The 24,993-nt window shown below is 52.8% G+C and overlaps 1 protein-coding gene across 10 annotated transcripts in view; it reads right to left on the bottom strand.

Moving 5' to 3' along the window:
* Nucleotides 1-812: 812 nt before the first annotated feature.
* The window catches only part of KIAA1671 (KIAA1671 ortholog), a 135,220-nt gene continuing 111,039 nt past the window's right edge, over nucleotides 813-24,993 (bottom strand). For 6 of the 10 annotated variants that reach the window (XM_036353655.1, XM_036353651.1, XM_036353652.1 and 3 more), the window contains 7 exons: nucleotides 13,199-13,317; nucleotides 11,326-11,581; nucleotides 9,970-10,144; nucleotides 8,798-8,916; nucleotides 8,248-8,381; nucleotides 6,502-6,584; nucleotides 813-5,247 (listed from right to left, as the gene is read on the bottom strand). In XM_036353655.1, coding sequence (XP_036209548.1) covers nucleotides 6,506-6,584; nucleotides 8,248-8,381; nucleotides 8,798-8,916; nucleotides 9,970-10,144; nucleotides 11,326-11,581; nucleotides 13,199-13,317 — 882 coding nt within the window. In that variant the 3' untranslated portion in view covers nucleotides 813-5,247; nucleotides 6,502-6,505. Of the gene's footprint in view, nucleotides 5,268-6,501; nucleotides 6,585-8,231; nucleotides 8,382-8,797; nucleotides 8,917-9,969; nucleotides 10,145-11,325; nucleotides 11,582-13,198; nucleotides 13,318-24,993 lie in introns of all 10 variants that reach the window. The other 4 variants (XR_004974828.1, XM_036353653.1, XM_036353656.1 and 1 more) reach the window with 4 other exon arrangements.

Genomic DNA, 24,993 nt, shown 5'->3' on the forward strand with positions numbered 1-24,993 from the left:
TGTGGCCTTGGGTGAGTTCCTTAAGGCCTCAGAGCCACAGTCTCCTCGTCTGGAAATGGAGAACCTTCTCTCCACCCGACTCACCAAAAGACAGCGACGGCAAAGCACTAGGCACCGTCTGGCACTGCCTCACTTTCTTCCCTGAGGACCCTGCCTCCTGCGGACAGTTCACACCGAGAGGCCCTTCCTGGGGTGATCATGGACAGTGCAGCTGGTTCCGGCCCCTTAGCTTGGGGTGCAGTCACCGCTTGCTAGGGGTGTAAGGGGAAGACAGAGATGGGCAGCCTCCATGGGGGCAGGACTCCCTCCCATCAGACACTCAGGACCCAGGGACCTACTGTGCACCGGCACTGTCACGGGGTTCTCACCTCGGCACTGCTGCCATTGGGATGGGCCCATTCTTTGTGATGGGCCCATCCTGCGCATGTAGGATGCTGAGTAGCGTCCCAGCCTCTACCCACTGGATGCCCGGGGCAGCCCCCGCCCCTCCGTGTGACAACCAAACATGTGTCCTGTCGCTGCCAGATGTCACCTGGGGAGCTCCATGCACCCAGGAGAACCACTGCCTTAACCTCTTGCCCTGGTGTCGTTATCACCACCCCATCGCAGAGAACCGAGGCTCAGGGATGTCCCACGGCCAGGAGGCGGCAGAATGAGGGGTCGGCCCCACGCTGAATGGAAAACCAGCTGTGTGTCCAGGACCCCAGCCCCTCCCGCTGCCTGGCCCCAGCTCAGCATGGACAAGCGCCTGATGCAGCGGGTGGCGGCGTGCACGCCTGGGCGCCCATTCATTCGCAGACGGACACACCGACTTCTCCAGTGCAACTTGCACCAAAGCTTTATTTCTGTTTTCATGGTCTGAATGCAACATCTTTGTACATGCAAAGGTCATCTCGTTTGGGGCAGTTGGCCGGCTTCCCAACTGCTCTCGAGGTGCGTAGGAAAGTCTACAGTTACAAAATATAAAAGCACTTGTCGATGTCCAATACTCGGTGAGTCCAGGGAGCCCCATGGTTTCGACGTTAAAAATATAGGCTTTTTTCTAGGTGAACTGTCAGTCACACGATTCGAGGCTCCCTCTGGGGTTGGATAAAGTGCCTCTCGCCTCCTCCCGTGCAGAACTCCAGGGCTGGCGAATTCTAAGGCAACTGCGAGGATGCCAGCGGGGAGCTTAGCTTTCCCACACTCCCGACTGGGTTCCTTCTCTGTCGGGACTCAACGCTCTGATGCAGGGACCTGGAAGAAAGGCTAGGAAAATATACAGTCTGCGTCCATGTATTTCCACTCCCCGTCTTACAAAGCATCTGAGGATCAAAATCAGGTGGGAAGTGCTGGACTTCTAGAATATTGGTTTGATTTAGGAAACAGCCCAGTACAAAATGTCGCCCGTAACACAATATATGACTTTTGTCAGCCCCCTATTTACAGGATCTATAAGGCCATGTGGAGTGAGATCGTGAAAAAGGCTCAAGTTCTTCTGTAGACAACGGCGTCGTATTTCTGCGCGGGCGCGCCGCCACCAGAGATGGTCCGCAAGTGCCTGTCCGATTCGCGGAAGGTGCTCCCGGGGGAACGGCACAGGCTGTCTGTCCATCAGGGAAGCAACCTGCCACGGCTCCAGGGACGGGCTGGGAGGTCCCACCCAGAGCGCTTTCCTCCCGCCTCCCCCTCCCCTCCCACAGGCCCACCCCCAATGCTAGTTCATACAAAGGCTGCCGGCCAGCTTCCTGTTAAGGGACAGGGCTTCGTGGGAGGGGCCGCAGGGGCTGAGGGGGACAGCCCTCTCTGTGGGTGGACGCAGTCTTCCACGCGGGACCGAGTCACCTTTAAGAAAGCATTTCGTTCTGCAGGTGACCCGCCCGCACACCTGTGGACACTTAGCTTTGCAGTTATGCCCGGAGCTGGGGCAACCCGGGGTGCCCGGGTGGGAAATGGAAAAGCAGGAAAGGACAAGGCAGCTCTCAGCACCAGGTGGGCAGCTCCTTTGAGAACTCACGCCAAGGGCTTTCCTAAACCCCTTGCGCAGCCTCTAAGGTTTAGGATCTCAGGCCTGGGCCTCGTCTAGTCTGGCTCCTTCGCAACACCTGGAGTTGGCCTCACTCCCGGGATGCACAGAAGAAAACACATTTCTCCGGGAGCACAGGGCGTGGCTGGTCCCCCTGGAAAACATCTCCATCTGATTGTCCTGGCCCCCAACCCTAGGCACCTGAGGCCGTCATCCCCAGCATCCCAAACCCTGCGAGGTCTCCCGGCCCCGGCATTTCTCTGTGGCACCAAGTCATCCTCCGCAGCACTGACGCCGAGGCCGTGCCGGGAGGTTCACAGGCCAGAGGCCTCTGCCTCCTTAGACAAGAGACCACGAGGACGGGGCTCCACTGGGGGGAACATACAGACTTGTCAAGAGGTCATCTGTCAAGATGCTGATGTGCAAAGGGTCAAAGGGTGTGTGTGGAGAGGGAGGGAGGAACGGGGAGGGAGGTGGCTGAGATGGTGCATCCGTAGCAATTGGCTTTTTATGCAAGATTCACTAAGGAGAGTCACGGGCTCAGAGGAGGAAGGAGAGAGGTGGGCAGGGCTTGACTGCATACAGATGATTAAGGCATATTCAGTGTAAAGGAGACAGATTTCCAAGGGTGACCCCAGGCTCACTTGGGAAACTGGAGCACAAACCCTTGCTTTGCCCCAAAGAGCTCACCCCGTTTAGAAAGAGGAGAAGCACACCCCCCACTGGCCCAGCTGTCTGCACAGGCGTGGAAGTCAATCGCTCTGACCTGGATGCACTGACCCCAAGGGGTTCCTGAGCAGGGGGTGGGGGGGGACGGGGGGGGGCTGCACTGGGAGGGTCCCTCCTGACCCACTGTGATTGTCTGCTCTGCATGGAGAGAGGAGGCAGCAGGAAATAGAAGAAGTTGGGAGAATGTTCAGAGTCTGCTCTAGTCAGTTGAAAGGGGTGGACTTTGTGTGTCTTAATCACCATGGAATCAACTGAACTTTTAGTTCCAGACATGGGGGTGCGGGGGGGGGGGTAGGGTAGGGTAGGCAAAAGATCTCCTTTTCATGAGTTTTTCTTTCCTGTCGGGTAAACCTGGGCTAAAACGGAACTGAGAGTTGTGCGTGGTGAGTGAGCTACACTCACTGGACAGAATGGGCCACTTCCTACTGCCTGAGATGGTCCCAAGGGCCTTTCCCACCTTCAGAAGGACAAAGCAAGCAGCAGCTGAGGAAGGAACTAGCAGTGCCCCAGGGGGCCTCCTGACCAGGAGCCACATCAACGCTGTTACAGAGCACGAACAAACGTCTACCAGCAGCTCCTGGAGGAATTCCATCCCCAAACTGCCAGAAAGAACGGATCAACCACTTACTCAGGGAACGAAGGGGACACAGCTATGATCAAGCAAGGCCAGGCCTCCACACGCAGATGCTTCCAGACCCACAGGGTGGGTGGGCGACGGGGTCCAACCAGTGCCCATTGGTAAGCAGCAAAGCTCAGCCCGCAGGACTCAGGGAGGGCACTCCAGTCACTGTCTGCGGTGCTGAAGCGAGCCGCTCCCCAGGGCACAGGCTGTCTTACCCCAGAGAAACACAACTGCTGTCCCCTTCTCCCCACCCCCAAGAGGAGAGCGGAGGTGAAGGGAGAGGATGCGATAAGAGCGATGGGCAGACACACAGACTCCTGAGAGGTGGCTGGGAAGGGAGGGATGCTTTGACACCATTTGCAAATATTGGGATTTATGAAGATTTTCACCTTTTGGGGAGTTGCGGGGGAGGGGGAATGTGTCTATATCTAGCCAATGCTGTGTATGTGTCCATGAGGAAACTGAGCCCCAGGACCCTTCAGCCACCACCGGCCACCCTGTGAACTGCCCAAGCATCTCTCTCTCCAAAGGGCATCTCCCAGGGAAGGTTGGCACAAAGTTTATGGCGACTGCAGGAATGGCAGGTGGCCAGCAGGCATTTCTGGGATGTTTGCTGGGGCCTTGGGCTTCGCAGGTGGAGGAGGCTGGTGTGGAGGATTTCCAAAGAGAAGGACAGAGGAGAGACAGCAAGAAAACGAGGCAGGTAAACCTCTGCTCCGTCACCCAGCACCCAGCACCCAGCGCTCTGTCCGCGTCCCGGCCTGGGGAGTTCCCCTGCCGAGAAGGGCTTTCTGCAAGACCCCGCCCTTCATCTGGACCTAAAGAGATGGTGGATGCAGGGGGAGGGTTGGTAGAAGGAAGAGGTGAGTAGAAACACAAGAGCCCCTCATCCCTGCATCTGCTCAGCGAGGCCACTGCGGACCGGCTCTTCCCGTAGCGCAGGCAGTGATGGAGATCAACGCTGGGAAAATCCCCAGGCGGGTCTGACGGGTGGGAAAGGCACTGCCAGGGGCTGCAGCTTATGACCCTGGAGGCCAAGGGACAGGTCCCTCCACAGAAACCAGAGCTCACAAGGGCAAGGAACCAGGGAGACACAGGTGACAATCAGAATGTCTACAAAAAGCTCGGATAGGGACAAGGTAACCTGAGATGACCAGATGCTCCCGGCAAAGCAGCTACGCCTCTCTCCTCCCGTTCCTCAATGTGAAGGCTTATATACACATCCATGGTCAAGGGGAACTGGCTGCATTATTGCTTCATCACCTTCGAAAGCAAACAAACGTGACACGCAAGAAAAGAGGCGAGCTGTGCGCACGGCCCCTGGGAAGGATAAATACAGGAAGGGGACACTTAACATCGGAACCTCTGAGCTTCCGAGAGGGAGGGGAACGTGCCGAAAAGCAATCAGGATGCCCGCCCCGCGGCGCTGCCCGGACACACCAGCAGGAACGAGAGTTTCTCCTTTCCTGGAAAGTCCTCTTGGGAAGACCGCCCTGGGAGGGGAGAAGGCGCTTCACAGTTCGAGTGCTTTCCAGAACCGACCCGTGCTCCCAGAACTGCTGCTGACGTGGGCGGAAATGCACTTTTACATTAAAAACCGCAGCAAAACTGCCCACATGGACACTTCTGGGCAGCCTGGCTTCTTTCCCAGCCTGAAGTGCTGTCTGGGAGGCGTGCGGGTGCGTGAAGAGGGAGCCTTTCCGCCTGATCCGGTCCGACCTGGTCCATCCTGAGAGCCTGCGGAGGGTGGAGCCCGGACAGCGTCTGCCCTGACCGGAAGGCGGGGCCCAGGCAGGTGACCACTGTGCAGGAGGGAACGGCGACAGTGCAGCCTCGTCTTGGGGGTCTAACAGTTAAGGCTTCTGTTCATGAGACGTGGCGGTGTCCCCGTCTGGAGAGGAAGGGAGAGCCCTGTCAGTAGGGGGAACAGGAGCCCAGTTACTCTCTAGCTTCAGGCCTCAGGACCTTTGCTGGGACAAGACGGCCACGCCGCAGGCTGCAGGCTGGGAAGGATGACGTGGGGTTTGTTGCTGTTTAAGGCCTGGGACGAGGAAGGTGGCGGGTGGCTGAATGCGGTGGAATGGAGGTGACACTGAGCCAAGTCGGGGTTCCAGCCTCAGCGTCCTCACGTGGGTGACTGGAGCCTAACTGAGACATCACCTCACAGCTCGAAACACACACAAACAGGCTCCATCCCTCATCCAAACCTGGAGCACAGCTTCACTGCAGAATTCAGAATTCTTTTTGGAGTTTATGATACACAAATACATACCCATAGATGCTTATATCTAAATATAAATATGTAAATATTGTGTAGTATATGCAACACCCATAAGCAAGCACACAGTATGCCTGCAGCGTCACGTATGGATGTTCATAGAAAGAGGGGAGAGAGCCTAAGCAGCATTAAATCCACGCAGGGCAGGGTTGGCCTCTGAGAGGTAGATGCTTCCTTGTCAGAGGGCTCTGGTTTCCGCCTGTGGACGCGGGGCGGGGGGGGGGGGGGGGGGGGGGGGCGGAGGGTGCCCACCAGGGAGGCAGGTAGAGAGAGGTCTGCTGTGCTGTGCCTCTCAGAGCAGCTTTTCTGGGCGTGGACCGTGTGCTCCCACCCTGAGGATGCACAGGAGACACTGGAGGTGCAATCGCAGGGAGCTCCTGGACCACTCGGCCACCTGGTGCTCTCAGTCCATTTTACAGACGAGGAAACTGAAGTCCAAGGTGTTCAGCCGTTTGGGACCTATACCAGGCCATATCGAATCGTGTGGTTTTTTTTAATCTTTTTTTCCCCAAATTAATTTTTAATTATACAGGGAGTACATAAATGTAGATTGGGAACCTTTCAGATTAAGCTGATCTTCGATGTCCTGCCCTCTCATGTTATAAAAGGGGACGGAGACCAGGAGAAGGGCCAGCCAGAGGCTGGGTTAGCCCTGCCACTCCAGGTGGTCCAGCTGTGACTGACCCCTAAGAGGAAGCAGGCACTGCCACACCCTTTAGAGGACCCAGAACACCCACACCCAGTTTTCCTTCTCCCTCCGAGGGTGCAACATCCCACATCTCTGAACCTATGCTTCTCACCACCCACGTTCCCTATCCCTTGAGTTGCAGGCTCCGTCCAGGTCTCCCCCACCAGAGCCCTTCCTACCTGGTCAAGCTTGATTCTCATACAGGCTTTGCCTCTTCTTAGATTTCAGATCCTTTAGCCACTGGGGTGAGGTCTCTTCTGATCTAAAACCACAAAGACGGGGAGAGGCAAGTGTGAGCGAGAACGAGGGCACCTCGCAGGCAGGCTGTGAGGGACCCAACTCTCCATCTGCTGTCCAAGGTGGACGCTGGGCAGGGCACTCACAGACGGCAAACATGCCCATGCTCACATGATTGACAGGCAAGAAACAGCAATTAACCAAAGCACCCAACAACGGGAATGTTAAATAAACGCTGGTACATCCACTCTATGAAATAATCTGCAGCTATACTGTCATGCTTATATAAAATTATTTCCATCCATTTATCCTGCCATCTCTCTACCCAGGTAAATTCCGTGGTGGTTCATTTTATGTGTCACCTTGGCTAGCCTAGGGTACCCAAATATATGGTCAAACATCACTCCAGGTGTTTCTGTGAAGGTATTTCTTTTAGATGAGATTAGCATTTACCCTCCATATTATGGGTGGGCCTTACCCAATCAGTTGAAGATCTTAACCGAAAAGGACTGACCTTCCCTGAAGAAGAGGGAATTCTGCCAACAGATTGACTCTGGGACTCAACATCACATCTTCCCTGGGTCTCCAGCCTGCCAGCCTGCTCTGCACATTGTGGTCTTGTCAAGCTCCAAAATCATGAGACAATTCCTTCATATACATCTATCTATCTATCTATCTATCTATCTATCTATCTATCTATCTCATACATGTAAGACCTGGCTTATGCTGATCTCAGAGAAAGCTCCAGACCATGTGGTCCTGGAGGGCTCAGCCTGGAGGGCTCAGTGAAGTTTCTGACCTGCCTGGGGTGGGGGTGGGAGGTCTGTGAGGAAGGAGAGCCTCCCTGGGCAGACCAAGGAAGCCTTGTCTGATGGTGGAGGCACAAGACCAGGCCTCCAGTGGTACCTCTGAGACCTGGCCTGGGGGCTCCCCCAGCTGCAACGCTGACTCTGGAGCCAGGCCTGCAGCTCTGGCGTTCCCAGAGCAGGACAGGCACCATCTCAGCTGTGGCCTTGTCCCTCTCAACCTCAGGTCCTTTTCCCTGCCGCCTGCTCTGTGCTCCAATAACACGCACTCCTTGCAGCCCCGGGCTCTATCAGGTCTCCGGGCCTATGTACGTGCCATGACTTCAGCCCGGGGCCCCTCAAGCTGCCACCTCTGTGGACACCATGACTCAGCTCAGGTGTCTCCTCTTAGAGACCTTCCCCACACCTTTCTTCCTTAAGTCTAGTTCACCAGTTTGTCCTCTATGACAGGGTCAAATCAAGAACCAGACTGTAAATATACTCGGGGGGTGATAGGGTGTTTGCTACAACCAGTCAGCTCTGCAGCTGCATCAGGAAAGCAGCAGCAGACAACCCATAAATGAATGGGTATGGCTGCGTGCCAATAAAACTTTATTTAAACAAAAAGACAATGAGCTGAAATGGACCTGTGGCCTACAGTTTGAGAGCCCCTGCTCTATCATAGCATTTATTATATGGCAACGTCAGCATCATGAATAACCCCTAGCTTCTACGTGTTAACAGGACCCCTAAGAAGAACTCCGCTATCCTTTACTGAGCATGTCTACAAGCAGTGCCCACACTTCTTCCTTTCATCCTCAGTCATTCGGCTCTAAAATTGGGCAACCTCCCCCAAATTACACCCCCAAGGGGGGCAGGGCACTCACCCCCAAGACCCCTCACCTCTCGTCCTTCTCAAGGCTGGTGGGCAGCACACGACTGCCCAGCTGGAAGGGGGATTTGGGGGTCTTGGGCTGGGGGGCCCAGCCGGGGGCCTCGCTGGGACTGTCTGCCTCTGGCCTCTTGTGAAGCTGCGCCTGGGAGAGGAGAGAGCTGAGTCTGTAACCACCTGTTGCCCGAAGAGGGTCCCATCCCACGGCACTGCCACTGCACGGTGATGCCGGGGCCTCCACAGGCAGCAAGCCCCGGGGCAGGGGAGATGCTGGCTGACCTGGGGTGGGGGGGTAAGAAAATCGGTGGCCAGGCCTGCAGCCCTGAGGTGGGGCCACCAACCCATCCTGCAGGTCAGCTCTGTCAGCTCCATGCTCCTGCATCCATTTGAATAAGAGGAAGCTTTTGGACTGACGGATTCCCACAGGAAGAAGGCAGGTGGATTCTCACCCATATTTGGAGGACAATGGAAAGGAGGGAGGGAGGGAGAATTATGGGGCCTGCTCTTTCTGTTCTTTTTGCTACCAGGGCTGTGAGTGGCTCCAGGTGCGAGGTGCCGTACCTTGAGCATGGCTGGGTTGATGCCCGGAAACGCGGGCATCCTCTGGGGATGGCTGCTGGGTGACCTCTCAGACCGCTTCTCCTCCTCGTCGGACTCTTCTCTCCTGGGGGATTTCTCTTCTGTTGCAAAGAAAAGGGAGCTGATGGCACTGGCAGCCCCCGTGCACTAAGGCTCGGGTTCCAGATGCTCTGCACACAGACCCTCGGGCAATCCTCACACCAACCCTGACCATCTGGGCATTCCTGGGCCATCTGACAGAGGAGGACACACTCAGGGCTTGCTCTCCTGACCTTCCTTCTCCACAGGCACGAGATGGGAGAGGGAGAGAGAGCCCTCCAAGCATTTAAGGTGTCTGGTCAGAAACTGCGCCCCTCACTCAGCTCCAAGCTGGTCTGACATCCTACTGTTTGCCAAGTGAACACAAGTCCCTACAGTAGCCTGTGGGGGACGAAGGCTGTCTATGTGTACGGTGGGGAGGTCACCTGCTATGGTTTCCATTACAAGATTTCTCTTAAAACTCTCCCATGGCTCTCTAACTACAGAAAAAGCCTAACTCCTTGGCAAAGAATCATGACTTCCCACGACTTGGCCCCACCTACTTTTCCAGCATAATTTCTGCTACTACCAGCTTGAACCACTTAGAGAGGCACCTGCAACACACACAGAATGTTCTTTCCACACCTCTGCCTCTCTGGTCCTGTTAATATTTCTGTCTGGAATACCCTTCCCTGGCTAATCCCTACCTGCCCTTTAAAATGCAGCCAAAGATATCCTTAGAGGAAAATGCGTAGCCTTAAAATAATTCACTAGAAACCAAGTAAGACTGATAAATAAACTGATCTATTAACTGAAGAATCTAGAAAAAAAGACCAGCAAACAAACCTGAAGAGAGTATAGGATGAATTTAATAAGGATAAAAGCAGAAATCATGAAACTCTGTTAAGTTGTGGTTCTGTCCTCTGTAACCTACAGAGCCCCAATTAATATATCATCCCTCAAAAATAATTTTTTTACTTAGTTTCTAATAAGCTGTGCAGAATAAGAAATCACAGTTTCCTGTATAATTATGTTCTAATATCCTATAGCCTTCAACTCACAGGAAGTTCCTTCTAGTGTTTAACCTCCATCCTTCCTGCTGCTCAGTGTGGTATCTATGGAGGCGAGGGGTGTACCTGTTGAGTCCTTGAACATCCACATGGTGTCATCCTCCTCCTCCAGCGGAGACCTGCTCTCTGACTCGCTGACTCGACTGCGCCGGAGGGAGTGGGAGATGGGAGCCCGGCGGCGGCTTCTCTTGCTGAGCTGTACCCGGGTCTTGAGGGCACTTGAGTCGAGGACTGAGGTTTGCTTTGGGAGCAGTAGGGAGGAAGAGAGGAAAAACAAGGGAACCATTCACTGAGGGCACCACCCAAGAGAAGTGTGTCAAGCTGCGCTGATGGACAAGCTCCTGTTTAGGTGACACACGGGCCAGCATTTCTGCATTTTAATACTAACCTGACACCCGAAGCCGAAGTTTCTCCATGAAACAAACCACGTAGGTTAATCACAAGAATCAAATGAAGCTTGAGTGCCCTGGCACTGTGCCTGGCACATAGCGGGCACACAATGGAAATGCCTTTCCCCTCCTGGTGACATTATACGAGCATATAAGCTAGAAGAGTGCTCAATACATAGCAGGAGCTCAATACACGTTTGTTGAATGAATAATTGAAGACACCACCTAATGAAATCCCTATGCTCCATTCCATGTCCATGTTTATATAGTGGGGTGCCCCAGCGGAGACTGAAGTTGTGTCTTTCCCCATCTTGTTCTTACCCAGAGGTGCCAGCTGACGATACTTAGGAAGGGAATCCCCTTTGAGGCCCTAGAGGGAGTGCCCCTCCCAAAGCAGTGGGTTCTCTCTCGGGGGGAATCTGAGCAGCCATCCCTACGAGTGAGGGCATGAGGCTTTGCTGTCAGGAGAGCGGTCCCTTTAGATTCTGCATCACTTTGATGTTGCATCTTCAGGAGGGTGGGAGGGCAGCCCTACTGTCAGGGAAGCGGAAGAATGAGACCATCGTATCTCAAGGGACCCACACCGGAGGGGGTCTCCCCTTCTTAGAACCACTGCACTTGGTTTACAGAGAGACTTGCACACCCTGGCACAAGGGATACATCCCACTAAGAGCACCTGGCAGGGATGAGGTCAGGCTTCCTGCTCACCTAACAGGCGTGGGCTAGGACCAGCTTCAATCTGAGCACGGGACAGTATCTGAGGCTGTGGAGCCCACTCTGCTGGCTACAAGAGGATCAGGAAGCCGAGGCTCAGGGTGTGAAAGCATCTGCCCCAAGACACACAGCTGGTGTCTGGCAGGTCCAAGCCACATGCAGGCGTCAGTCCCATCTCAGACTGTGCCCTCTGCACCCACCAGACCGGTGCCTGGCACACAGATTCTACCCTGGAAAGGGGCAATTCACCAGGAGATGCTAGTGTGTCCCTTTAAGAAGAAATTAGTGTTTCCAACACACGCTCCGGGTACCGACTTACATCGATAAAGGAGAAGTCGTCTACTTTCTTTGTAGAGCAGGTGTCGGGCGGGGGCGGCCCCTCCGTCCCATCAGTGGACTCCAGGTCGGTGCTGGAGCGGTCCACACTGGTGCTCCGCTGGTCCCTGGGGCAGTCATGCTGGTCCCCGGCCTCCGTGGCCTCCGTGGGGGAGGACAGTGAGGACAAGCGGCTGCTGGAGGGCTGCTTCCATGCCGACGCTGCACTGCTGTCCGGGGACGGGGACTCAGGGGCCACGCTGTGAGGAAGGAGGGAAGGAAGGGGACATGGTCATGCAGGCTGTTTCCGAGGACTGAGTATCAGGGTAAAGAAGGCACAGAAAGTGGGGTGTGGGGTGTGCTCTCTACACCAGGAGGCAGGAGACAGACATCCCCGGAGAACCACCGTGGGCACACAGCCAGGTGCTGATCATGCCTCTAGAACACCTGGCCAGCTGTGGGATGGGAGGTAACCTCCTGAAATGAAACATTCACCTCACGAAAGATGAGGAACCTGAGGCACAGAGACACGAGGCAGCTGGCCCAAAGGGGCAGAACTGACTACAGAACCCACGTCCCTGACCCTCTTCGACTTCCAGAATTTCTTCCCACGACCATACATTCAGGTACCACTTGGATAATGGGCATCATATACAATAGGAAATTTATAAATAAATCAAGTCCTTACGTTAAAAAGGCTCTCCCTGTCCACGAAAAGACACCAAAGTCCAAGCACAGGAAGCCCTACCTGGGGAAGGGGGTGTGGGCACGCCAGACACCACCTCCCTGATAGGAGGGTCTACCTTGAAAGACCCTCCCCCCCAGCTGCACCCTTAAGCAGACCCTTTGACCCAGGTGTACCGGGAGCACAGAGGTGCTTTTTGTCGGCTCTGGGATGATTTTATTACTTGAAATAGGCAGGATTTGGGGGTGTGGGGTGGGGTTGAGCCAAATCCACAAAAAATAAGGAGAAATACCATTGAGGTGGCAGCAGATGGCACTGCTAGCTAGGGCTGGGAGCACAGCGGCTCCTGGGATTGTCCAGGAGGGGGCGTTGCAGTGCCTCTAGGAGACAGGGTGAGGCACCCTCCTCCCTGGGAGATCCCAGGTCCCAGTAAGAGGGGCACTGGAGACGCAGAGAGAGAATAACAATGGGCCAGGCCGTCCCACAGCCGGCTGGGGTGGAGCTGGGATTCAGCCCTGCCTGCCTCCTAAATCCAGCTACACTGGATAACCTCCAGGCTTCTGCCATGATCCTAGCATCCCTCCGAGCCAGGCTGACACCTGAGGACCTACTGGCCGTTGACAGTGGCCACATTAAACGCAGACAGTGTATAATGCAATATGTATATGTTCTTATATTATAAACACACAGATATCTTGAAAAATTCTAGAAAGACAAAACCATTACTGAAGGTTAATAGCTGTGTGCTGAGATCACTGGTGTTTTCATTTTCTTTATAATGTTTTTTAAATTGTGGCAAATACGCGTAACATAGAATTTACCACTAGTGAGATACAGTACCTTGACAATGTTGTGTGACCATCACTATCACTACCATGTAGTTCTAGAACATCTTATCACCACGAAAGGAAACTGGTACCTGCTTAGCAGTCATTCCCAATCTCCCTTCCTGCCCCCTTCCACCCCCGCCCCTCCACTCGCAACCACTAATCTGCCTTCTGTCTCAATGGAGTTGCCTATTCTGGACATTTCACATATCATTTATTATTTTTTTAATACTTTCTAAATTTCTTTTTTACAACAAGAATGGTTTACTCTTACAATTACAGACACAACAAGCTCCAGTAACAATGACCACTGCCCAGCCGCCCCACCCCATCCCGCGGCCAGTGGCCCCACACGCCCCACCGACCTCTCCCCGCTCTGGTGCTGGTCCCTCCACGTCCCATACTGGCTGTCGGCTTCCTGTACGAGGGTGTCGGTGTCCTTGGCTTCAGGGGGCCGCCTGGAGAAGCACTGTTTCAGCTGATCCTGCAAGGGAAGGCCAGACCAGGGGTTACTGTCGGGGAAAACGCTCGGAACCTGGTTCCTGCTGGCGCAAATCCTAATGTATCACCGGGCTTAACCGGGGTCCAGATGTCTTGGTGGGCGCTATGTGGCCAACCGTGCGAGTTTGCCCAAGATCACAGGATGCAGGACCGTCGGTGCTAAAGCCGGGCAAACTGGGCCACGGGGCCACCCTCCCCAGCAAGCAGGGTTCTGCTGGGCGCTCCCTGACCCTCCTCAGTGCCCATCTCCACCGGCACTGCAGCCAGGCCCAACTTCTCTCCACCGTGGATGCTCCCAGGACTTACCAGTCTGGCTAGGGCACCCCCCACATGCACCCCACCCAGGGTTCCCATGGCCGCCATGCTTCCCCCCTCAAGTCCACCCGACACGGCATCCCTGGAGCATTGAACTTGTGCCTGGTGTTCACCAAGCTGTGTACATATCACCTCACAAACTGCAGTCCCCCGGCAACCTATGAGGTGGAGCTTATCACGGTCCCCATTTTACAGATGAGAACACTGAGGCTTAGGAGGTGAAGTGACAGAGTGGAACTCAAACCCGGGCAGGGGGCTTGGACCTGCAAGTCCAAACTGGTAACCACTGGGCCCACACGGCCTGGATCTCTGGTTCTGTCACCACCTGATCAGTTCCTGGTCTCTGCGCTCGGCCTGGGCCTTTGGGGAGATGCTGGTTACCTCAGATCTGGCTGCAGGGCCCACCCCATGCCTGGCAGATGGTGGGAGCCCATAGATCTCTATTAAGTGAATGAACTGCTGGCTTCTCAACTTGTTCACTTGGGAGAAGACGGAGCAGTCAAGGAGAAACCAAACTCCACCCCCGTGGATGGCCACTGGCACAGTAACAACTCAAATGGCCTTGGCTTCTGAGGTTTGAAGGGTGATCCCAGAGACCATCTTTTGACGACCCGAGGCCAGGAGATGAGGAATACGGAGGGAAATGGGGTGAGGGGATGACAGCAACCTTGCCCCCAACTCCAGAAAGACCACTTCTATGTTCTATTTGAGGTCAGGAGGCATATTTTGCATATGCATAGCATCCATCTCTTGCTCAAAAACCTTCTATGGCTCCCTACTGTCCTCCTGCTGAAATCCAACACCCCTTGTAATTGAGCCCAAATTTCCTGTCCAGTCCCAACTCCCACCCCTGCCCCAAACAAGCCCTCCATCCCACTCTCCTGACCTACTCGCCATACCCCACCCAAACCTCACACATTCCTGGCCTCTGGCTTTGCTTGTGCTGCTCCCTCTTCCTATCCATCCTTCCTACCCAGAGTCATGGCAGCCCACGGTGCTCTCTCCTCCTCCTGAACTCGTCCTGCCTAACCCGGACTCACCTCTGTGCAGGAAAGTTTGACACAGAAGTTATTCACTCAACCGATATTTGCTGAGCACCTACTGTGTGCCAGGCACTAAGGATGGGGGTAGGACCACAGCACAGATGCTGAGATTCTATCACGGCTGATGCACCTTCAAGGTCGGGACACTCCATCATCTTTGTTCCCCATGTAGCAGGCGCTTAGTGAGGGGGCGGGACCCTCTCCTGAGCAGCTTGTCTTCCTCCCAGCAGTGGGAGCGTGCCTCTTCCCGGCTTCTGTGGAACTGCCCGTAACAGAGAGCACACGTGGCCCAGCACAACGAGCGTGTGCCCGTGGAAAGCTGTGCGTGACCTTCGCCTCCCGTTCTGATGCACGGGGACATTATAGGGCTTCAGTACGGCAACAGTGGTCACCCCAGGGCACAGATGCAACGACAGCTCCTAGCACAGCGCCTGGCCCAGTAAGTGCCGCCTCCTTTCCATTCTCTTGCTGCCACCTTTTGGGGACACTGTGTACCCCGTGGTGTTTGAGGGATGCTGTGGACAAGATGCACGCACGGGTGGGAGTGAGAACAACCCGCCATCTTATTTGTTCCTCTGCATTAGAGCCCCGCAAGCTTTCTCTGTAAAGGGCCAGGCAGTAAATATTTGGGGCTTTATGGGCCACCCCGTCAATGTCCCAGCCACTCACTCTGCCACTGCTACCCAGAAAGCAGTGCAAGCAATATGTGAGTGCGCGTGGCTGTGTTCCAATAAAACTTTATTGACAAAGAGGTGGCTGGCTGGATGTGGCCCCTGATCTACAGCCTTTAATCTGTGTCCCAGCAACTCAGAACCGCGCCTGGCCTAGAGAAACCGTTGAATAAATGTCTGTTGGAAGAATATGTTCCTGAAAATAACTTTTTTGTAATGAGTAGGTGTGAGCTTCTTATCCAGAAAAGAGAATGGAGCTAGCGACGGGGCAGGGAAAGGAGACAATATTATGCCTGCATGTATTTTGGGGTGTCTGACACATCCGCCTAAGAAAGAACCCTGAGTCAGGGCAGTGCTTGGTGGCCCACAGATGACAGAGCGATTCTGAGCAATTTAAGACGTGAGTCCCATCCCCCCTGCAACTCTACACCCCAGCTATGCAGGGAGCTCTGAGGTCATGGGGCCCAGGCTGGCGTGGGGACCTAGCTCTGTCTCAGTGCCTTCCTGTCCTGTGTCCGGGTCAGACCCGCACAAGGACTGGGCGGCCATGGTAATGACAGTGTTGAAGGTGAACACAGGGTGCTGATGGTGTGCCATTCATTTTGCCTTCCACTGTTCTCAACAGGCCTGTCATGGACCCATCTCACAGGAGAGAAGACTGAGGCCCTGCGAGGCAAACTGGCATGCCCAAGGTCACAGTTAGAAAGTGGGAGAGCTGGGATTTGAACCTGGTTTGCCTGAGCTCCTCAAAGCCGCTGCATTCTCCTAGCTCGGCCTTGAAGGGAGGGGATCGGGTGCCTGGCCAGGCCTAGAATCCATGGACAAGTGTTCGCCCAAAGTGACAGGGACACACGTCTGCCGCTGGTCCTTGGGAGGCGTTTGGTTTCGGCTGGGAGTGCCCGACAAGGGTCGGGGCCAGAGCTGCCTTGCTGCCCCGAAGGTCTCAGAGGCTATAAACAGACATGACAGCTGGGCTGGGGGCCCAGGCTCCTGCAGCCTCGACACAGAGGCCCCCAGGCTCCAGGAGCCCATCGGCGTCAGAGGTGAGAGAGGAGGTGGTAAGAATAGTAATAACCCTGAACATTTAGGGAGCACTGACTGTGCCTGGCACCACATCAAATTCCTTACGTGGACCATCTAGATTAATTCCATAGTAGTAATACCTAAATCACATATTAATGTGATACATATTAATGTCCTCATTTCACAGATGAGGTAGCTGATGCTCTGAGAAATTAAATAGTAACAATAGACACTTACATGGTGCTTACTGTGTGCCAAGTTGCCGTATTTTTATTGCCAATGATCTTAAGTAGCAGCTGTTATTACTCCCACTTTCCAGATAAGAAGGCTGAGGTACAGAGAGGTGAAGGGACTTGCCAAGGGCCTCACGAGTGAGTGAAGGAGCCTGATTCAAACCCAGGCATTGGGCTCTGAGTCTATGGCCTGTTACCTGCCCCCTCCCACTCTAACACTCCTATTAGCAATTTCACCCAGGAAACGCCCCTCCAGGAGACTTCTTGGTACAGTCTGCCAGCCACTGGCCAACGCTGGCCCCAGGTCTGCTTGGAATGTGCCCCTAAAACACAGCTCAGGCACCACCTCCTCCAGGAAGCCTCTCCTGACTGCCTCCAACCACAGCTGACCGGCGTCTCTCCTTGGGCCCCCACAGAGCACCCTGTGCCCAGCCATCATAGAACTTAATGTGCTGGCTGTGCTTGCTTCCTGTTTGACTGTCTCCTCCAAACTGTGAGCTCCCTGAGGGTAGGCAACCCCAGTGCCAAATAAAGAGATAGCCACTGTGGCTAGGGAGCAACTGAAAATAAACAGATGAATGAATGAATAAATGAGTGAATGAACGGACCCATAAATGATCCCCTCTCTAATGTCTGTGATAATACTGCTTTTTAGTCACGCTCTCTTGATATATCTATATGCCCTTAATATTTAATATGCCCTTAATAGTTAATTTTTGTTAAAATAACCTCCCCCCCCCCAAGAAAAACACCACTCTCAGTGTACTGACGAACAATAAAAGTTAACTGGCTACTGTGACTTTCTTTAAGGTGCAAAATAGGAGAGACTGATTCAGGAAATCCCCTAAACAAACAAGAACCCTCATGCAGGGGAAGGAAGGGGGTGTAGAACATCCCAGAAGTACTGAGATACTTTTGCATGAAAACAGACAAATTAAATTTCCCTCTGAAGTCTAAAGCCCTATTAATAAAAGGTCCAGAGTTCTAAGGTTAGGATGAGCCAGGGGAAGAGAGAATTGGGGGCTTTTAAAAATGCACTGAATCTAAATGATAGCAGAACCATAATGTGGAATACTATTTATTTGTTAAAAAGAGCTGTTAAAGGATAAGGCAGGTGTGTATGGAATGGGCTCCGAGATACATTATCAAGTGTATAAAGCAAGACACGCACCCAGGGGGCGTGTGCTGCCGCCTGCCTGTGGGGAAGCAAACAGACGTAAACATGTGAACACACAGACCCTCAGAGGACAGGAAACTGAGTTGCTGGTCTCTGGGAGGGAACTGGGTGATGGGTGATGGGTAGGGAGCGGGCGCAGAGGCAGACATAGGTTTTAATTACCTCTTTTTGTATTTTGTAACACTATGGTTAGTAATTTTTAAAAAATGTTAAAAAGTACAATTCTACATAAATATATAACTCTTTTGTTTCCCAGCTTCTCCTCCTCACGGAATCGGCTCTGACCCAGCCAGACTTGGCTCCTCCTGGATTCTTAAAACAGTCTCTGCCAAATTTGGCTTTTTTTTTTTTAACCATCACACGTCAAAACATCTCTTATGTTTATTTCAGGCCAGGGCTCAACTTGTCAGGAGACAGCATTGCAGCCTCGAACATGTAAGTGTGACCCTGGTGGAAGGCAGGGAGTGGTGTGTCCCTCTCGGCCTGAGGACCCCGCTCCTGCAGTGTCTCCCGCCCCGTGATCAGTGGCAGAAGCACATTCCAGTGTCATGACTCTGCTCCCCAAGCCCCCTCTGGTGACTCATCCAGCAGAGAAACACACTCAAACACAGATGCACACACAATATACACACGTACAAATATATACACAAACACACATATACACAAATGTACACACACGTAAACATGTACAATACACACAAATATACGCACATGCAAATATATACACAAACATATACACAAATGTAATTACACATGTACACACCACACACACAAATACACACAGACATACACATCCATATAAGCAGCGCCGCTTTGGGTAAAAGAGGCCTCTCCACAAGGGCATCTGAGGTATGAACAAACCCTGGCTTATCCTTCAGGGAGCACGGTGCTGCCAGTAAAAACAGTGAGGGAGAATGTAGGCGCTGACATGGGAAGATGTCAAAGCCACTGGAGGTAGTTCACGAAAATTCTGCCTTCAACTACCCTGGGCCCCGAGATGAACAGTTTCCAATCCCAGGTACCCAAGGTACTCGAGGGGAGGAGGCACAAGGGTGACGAGGGGGAGGTGGCAGGTGGCTTCGTGGAGAGCATGTGACATGGCCCAGGCCTTGATAAGTGGGTCAGATAGGGGCAGGTGTGGGAGACAGAGAAGGCAGTGCGGGTGAAGGGTCAGGCTGGGAGAAGGGGAGGCGGGGAGGGAGACGCTGTCTTTATTGCTAGGTGGTGGGCTGGACAGCCCCATTCCATCCCCCTGCGAAGCGGCCCTGCAGGGGAGACTAGGCCCGCCTTACAGACAAGGGGCTGGTGTCTCTAGGCTGGCCGAGCTGGGCGAGGAGAGCGCAGAGCGCCGAGCATGAACGGGGCGCCTCTTCCCTTGGAGTGGGGGCTGGGCCGAGGTAGGGCCCGAGCGTGGACGCCCACCGCCCTCAACGGGCACGGTGGCACCTTGTGAAGGAACACCAGCTCCAGTGAAGGAGCAAAACCAGTTGGGCTGACATTCCATCGCCCGGGAGAGAGCCAAGGGCTCCCTTTCATTCTGGTGCCCAGCCCAGATTGTGGCTTTGTTCAGAGACCCTGCCCAGGGCCCAGGGCGCCGCCTGATGTAACTCACAACCCAGCCCTCGGTAGGTAGGCCAGAGGCCCTGGAAAACGCCCGCCTGGGTGCTATCTTTTTGGCTAGTGCTTCATGGTGCCCAGGCTGGGGCAGAGCCTCGTCCCACAGGCTTCCCGCCTGCTCATCACATGGCTCCCTGGGTCACAGGTTGGGGAGAGCGCTCTGGAAGCCGAAGCTGAGAGCTCCAGGCCCAGGGCCGGGCCGCAGCACCGCGGAGCCAGCTTATCAGCTGGCTGCAGACTGGCGCACGGGCAGAGCCTGAGACCTGTTCAGGCAGACACTGGGCCTTGGCCAAGCCCACAAACAAAACAACGGCCTGAGGTGGAAGAGCTGGGGCCCACGCAGGCTGCAGGCAGCTGCAGAGCTGGGCACCCTCGGGGCCAGAGCTCACTTGGTAGGACTTGGAAGCCAGACCTAGTGGTTGGGACAGGCTCCCAAGGCTGCTGGAATGTGCGGCCAGATGTCCAGCTGCACAAGGGCCCTTTTCTCAATTTGGGGGCAACATCCAGGCACCGGGGATGCCAGCAACCTGGCACTTGGGCACTTTGGCTTATCTGGGGTGAGCGCGCACCAAGGCCAGGTACCCAGCAGCATGCTTTCCTGCGTCAGCCCCCAAAGGGTCCTCCCACCAACCTGCGAAGTGGGTTCCAGTGTCACAGCTCCACTGGCCCAATCCCAAACAAAGGGGCAAAGTGCATTTCAATCTTGGGACCGGCCAGGTTTTAGAAAGACAGCAGGTGGGCACACAATGGGAGGTCTAGGGCAGGGCTCCCAACCTCAGCACTAGAGCACGTGGTGGGGCTGCCCTGCACACTGCAGGGTGTTTAGCAGCATCCTTGTCCGTACCCACCAATGCCAGTAGCAACCGCCCCCTCCCTCCCTCCCCAGTCCTGACAACCAAAAATGCCTCTAACATAGCCAATGTCCCCTGAGGGGCAAAGTCACCCATGCGTCAGAACCACTGGTCTAGGCCATGCATTCTCCATAGGAGCGATATGTCCCCTCCCCAAGGGAGTGAAAACTGGCTCTTGGGAAGGTGAAAAATCTTATTATTATTTTTTAACCCTCACCTGAGGGTATGTTTTTATTGATTTGAGAGAGAGAGGAGAGGAGGGAGGGAGGGAAAGAGAAACATGGATCGGTTGCCTCTGTATGTGCCCCGACTGGGGGTGCAACCTTAAACCTGGGTATGTGCCCTGACCAGTAATTGAACCCACAACCTTTCGGTGTATGGACGATGCTCCAATTAACTGAGCCACCCGGCCAGCGTGTAAAAATCTTATTTTTTACTGCATACAATATATATACAGATATACAATGTAGCCATGATATAACATGTCATGGAAAGGCAGTTAAGAAAAAATGTTGAAAAAGGCTCTTTAGGGAATAATGACACACCCCACCCCCTTCCAAAAGTGGATAAATAGTGGTGTAGGGCAACATCACACAGGCAAGTGTGTTAATATTTCTCTAGCAACATGTATGAATACCCACGTCACGTGGGATAAATAAATACTATTAATTACTTCACATCAGCACAATTGGTATGGGGTAGTTTTGCCTCAAATGAGAGCTTTGTGGATTCTGGAATGGTGGGTTAGGGATTGCAACATGGTGCTCCATTTTATACAGGAGAAAACAGATGCTCAGAGGAATTATGCAACTTGCCGTGTTTGCGTGTGTGTGTGCACGTGTGTGTGCATGTGTGCTCACCCAGAGGGCTGGCTGACAGCAAAGGGAGGGATTTAAGCGCCACACACACGGCCTCCAAGGCAACGTCAATGACTCTGGCGACGAACTTGAACTCCCTTAGCAACAAGCATTGCCTTAAAATTGCACAGGCTGTTTGCCTCTGTCTCAGTTATTCTACTTCTAAAAGTTATTCCGATTATGCAGGTGGATGACAATGAATGTCCAGCGATTTTTACTGTTATTTATAAGATAAAAATTCGACTGAGAACAATCTGAGTGTCCAAAATCCATTGGGGCCTGACCATATAAAGTCAGCATAACCTGAAAAATGGAAGATGCTGTTGCCATTGAAAATAAGAATGCAGGTCCATTTTACTAACATGGGAAGTTAGTAGAGAAAGATGACAGAAAACTGGGTACAAAAGAGTTCAAAATTCCTTTTTTTGATCTATTTGCACATTTGCAAAAATGTGTATATATTGCACATATAACACATTATGTCATATGTGCAATATATTGCATTTATATACAAAAGTGTGTATTTAATATGTGTATATATTTATCATATATTCATGTATGTATATATATTTTGCATATATATGCAAAAATCTTAAGAGATATAGACATGTTACAAGGACTATTTCTGGAGGGTGAGACATTGAGTAAATTTTTAAAAATCCCTTTTCGTCTATGATCTTACTTCTCTACAGTGAGTATGTCTGGGTTTTGCAGTTTTTTTAAAAGAGGAAAAGGATCCATAACATACCCAGCCAGGCAAGCACTGTCTGCACCTCCAGGGAATTCCTCAGGGAGTGAAAAGGTGGAGGGTTTGGTGCCTCCCCTATATGGGCTGGGATGTTAGCTACAAACCATGCAGGTCACAGGGACTAAGGAAAAGAGATGCCAGGTTGCCAGGAGCCTTGGGGTCAAACACACCCTGGCTCCAATCCTGGCTCCCTATCACATAGAAGCTGTGTGGCCTTGGGTGAGTCACTCTACCTCTCTGAGTCTCAGTGATAGCAGAGAACCACTGCAACATTCAGAGCTGATGCCAGCATTGCAGGGGATAATGATCTATGAAAAGTGCTGAGTGCGGTGCCTGGCACATGGCAGGTACTCAAGGGATGAGTGCCGTCGTCTTCATGACGCTCAGAAGTCAGAATCACCTCTCTGTGGCTCTGAAACCCGCCGGCGACACAGCCAAAGAGGCAGCGTGAGACCAGAAGCTTTTAGAAAGGAGGCGTTTTTCCAAATTCTTGGTGCAGATCACTGCAGTGCCGCCACCCCAGTCAACACCCTCTTCGAGGATCGGGCAGAACTTACAGGAACTGTGGGAATGCTTACAGCAATGACCGGCCCTGGCTCCCAAATTTGAGAACGGCCCGCTGGGCTTCTAAAGGGCAGGCCTGTTCAATTTCTAGGCGAGGCCTGAGCGCACCTTAGGTTTCATCCACCTGCTTTCAAAGGAGCCCAGATGGATGACAACAACCCAAAACACCATTTCAAAGCCAGCCCCACAGGCCAAGGTGGCAGCTGGAGCTGAAAATTCATGGGGATCAGGCGCTCCCTGCGGTGAAAGAACCAGTTTCACAACTCTTTGGTGGCCTCCAAAATCTTAACTGTGGCGTGAGAAGGCTCTGGGAAGGGATCGGATTCTGCAGCTCGTGGACAGGGCTGTGCACACGGCTGATTTCTTTTCCTTCTCAGGTAACTGGATATCAGCTCCATCTCAGCGGGTAAACCATTCTGACAGTTTAGAATATCTACCTCTATGGGTTTCCGGTTGCTAGGCAACCAGAGGCAGCGACTACAGAGCACATCCCACCCCCTACCCCACCCCTTGGGACTGGAACTATGGGAGGTACTGCAGATGTTAAAGGTCTGCCCACAGAAATGCTTGATAAAGAATGTGTGGCTCATTAATTTTAATTTTGAACAAATGACCATTTTTTGCGGTGTTTTATAGGTTGTGAGGTGCCTCCATATGATTCACCCCATTGCTTTTCCTACCATCTGCCCCTATGAAGCAAGGGCTATGGTTATCCCATTTAAAGCCAGGGGGACTGAGGCTGGGAGACAGAGGAGGAGGCTTGCCCAAGGTCACAGAGCTAGTGCATAGTGGAGCCAGGGTTCAAATTCAAGTTCGTATCTACTGAACTCCGGACTTTGCAAGATGCCCGACACACCATGAGCTCATAATGTAAATCAAAACCATGAGAACTCAGCTTTCAGGAAGTTGAAAAATGAAAATCTACTTTGACAGACCACCTTTTTACGTAAAATAAATATGGGGAGATGCACAGCCCCCTGATCGGCTGTAACGAGCATGGTTGGGGGGTGTAAAAAAGGGATATGCCAACCCCAAAGCCCTGGTAGTCAGGATTTTTTTTTTTCTGATTCTAGAAGTTACACAATTTCCCTGTAAAATATAAATATAGATCTAGACATAAGATATCTGTTAACAATAAAATGTTATAAGAAAATAAAAACCACTCACAATGCCACCTTCAAAGAGAACCACTGTTAAAATATGGGTAAATTAAATTTACTCCCTGTCAGACCTCTGATCAGAATTTTATTTTACTTTATTTATTGATTTTGAGAGAAAGCAAGGAAGAGGAGAGAAACAGAGGAGGGAGGGAGGGAGGGAGGGAGGAAGAGAGAGGAAACCATTGGTCAGTTGTTCCACTTCTTTTTTTTTTTTCTTTTTTTTTTTTTTTTTTATAATAGTTCTTTTTTTTTATATATATATATTTTATTGATTTTTTACAGAGAGGAAGGGAGAGAGATAGAGAGTCAGAAACATCGATGAGAGAGAAACATCGACCAGCCGCCTCCCGCACATCCCCCACCGGGGATGTGCCCGCAACCCAGGTACATGCCCTCGACCGGAATCGAACCTGGGACCTTTCAGTCCGCAGGCCGACGCTCTATCCACTGAGCCAAACCGGTTTCGGCTCCACTTCTTTATGCATTCATTGGTTGCTTCTTGTATGTGCCTTGACCAGGGATCGAATCCGCAACCTCGGTGTATCGGGACTATGCTCTAACCCAGCGGTCGCCAACCGGTAGTCATGGTCCGTGAGGTCCAAAAGGTTGGCGACCGCTGCTCTAACTAACTGAGCTACCTGGTCAAGATGTTTGTTCAGTATTTTATAAAGCTGGGATCAGACTTGAGGGGCAATGTGCCAGTGCGATGATCTGTTTACTGTCTGATTCTCCCAGGTCAGCTGAGGAGCCACTATAACACTTTTGACAACTGGATAGTGTTAATGTCATTTTTTTAGGACAAGAGGAAACTAAGGCTCAGAGAGGCAATGTGATTTACTCAAGGCTGCACAGCAAGGAGATGGCAGATTTGGGAACCAAGGCAAGTCTGTCAGACCTCATCTATACACCACACAGCTCTCCTCCCATCTCCCAGGGCCTCCCCGGTAACAGGGAGGCCTCCTTCTGATCAGGCACCCCATCCTGGGAGCAGGGCTGGAGGCCACAGCCCGCCAAGCCCACAGCTTCCCATTCCCACCACCCTCCCAGGTGAGCCACATCAAGGGGGCCTCAGCTCCCCCCTTCTTCCTATGTAATTGCCTCTCTGAGCATCCCAGGCAGTAAGCGTTTCTTTTGTAATTGTTTTCAGAGCAGCATCCCCAGAATTTCCAAATAAGAAGAGATGAGCATACATACTCAGGGGACCCCTTAAGACTATGCCTAGGCCCTTTATTAATAGTTCCTTCACTGCTTCTCGGTCAGGGGCTGGTGCGGAGGGCTGGGGGGCGGGGTAGATGGCTGGGCTTCTCTCTGCTTTAGCACTGAACCTGGGTTTTCCTTTCCCTCAGAGGGAAGAACAGGCGGGGGCGGAATTCCCAAGCACTGAAGCGAACGTCTCCCTG

Source organism: Myotis myotis, unplaced genomic scaffold, assembly GCF_014108235.1.
Source record: "Myotis myotis isolate mMyoMyo1 unplaced genomic scaffold, mMyoMyo1.p scaffold_m19_p_20, whole genome shotgun sequence".
Taxonomy (NCBI): Eukaryota; Metazoa; Chordata; class Mammalia; order Chiroptera; family Vespertilionidae; genus Myotis; species Myotis myotis.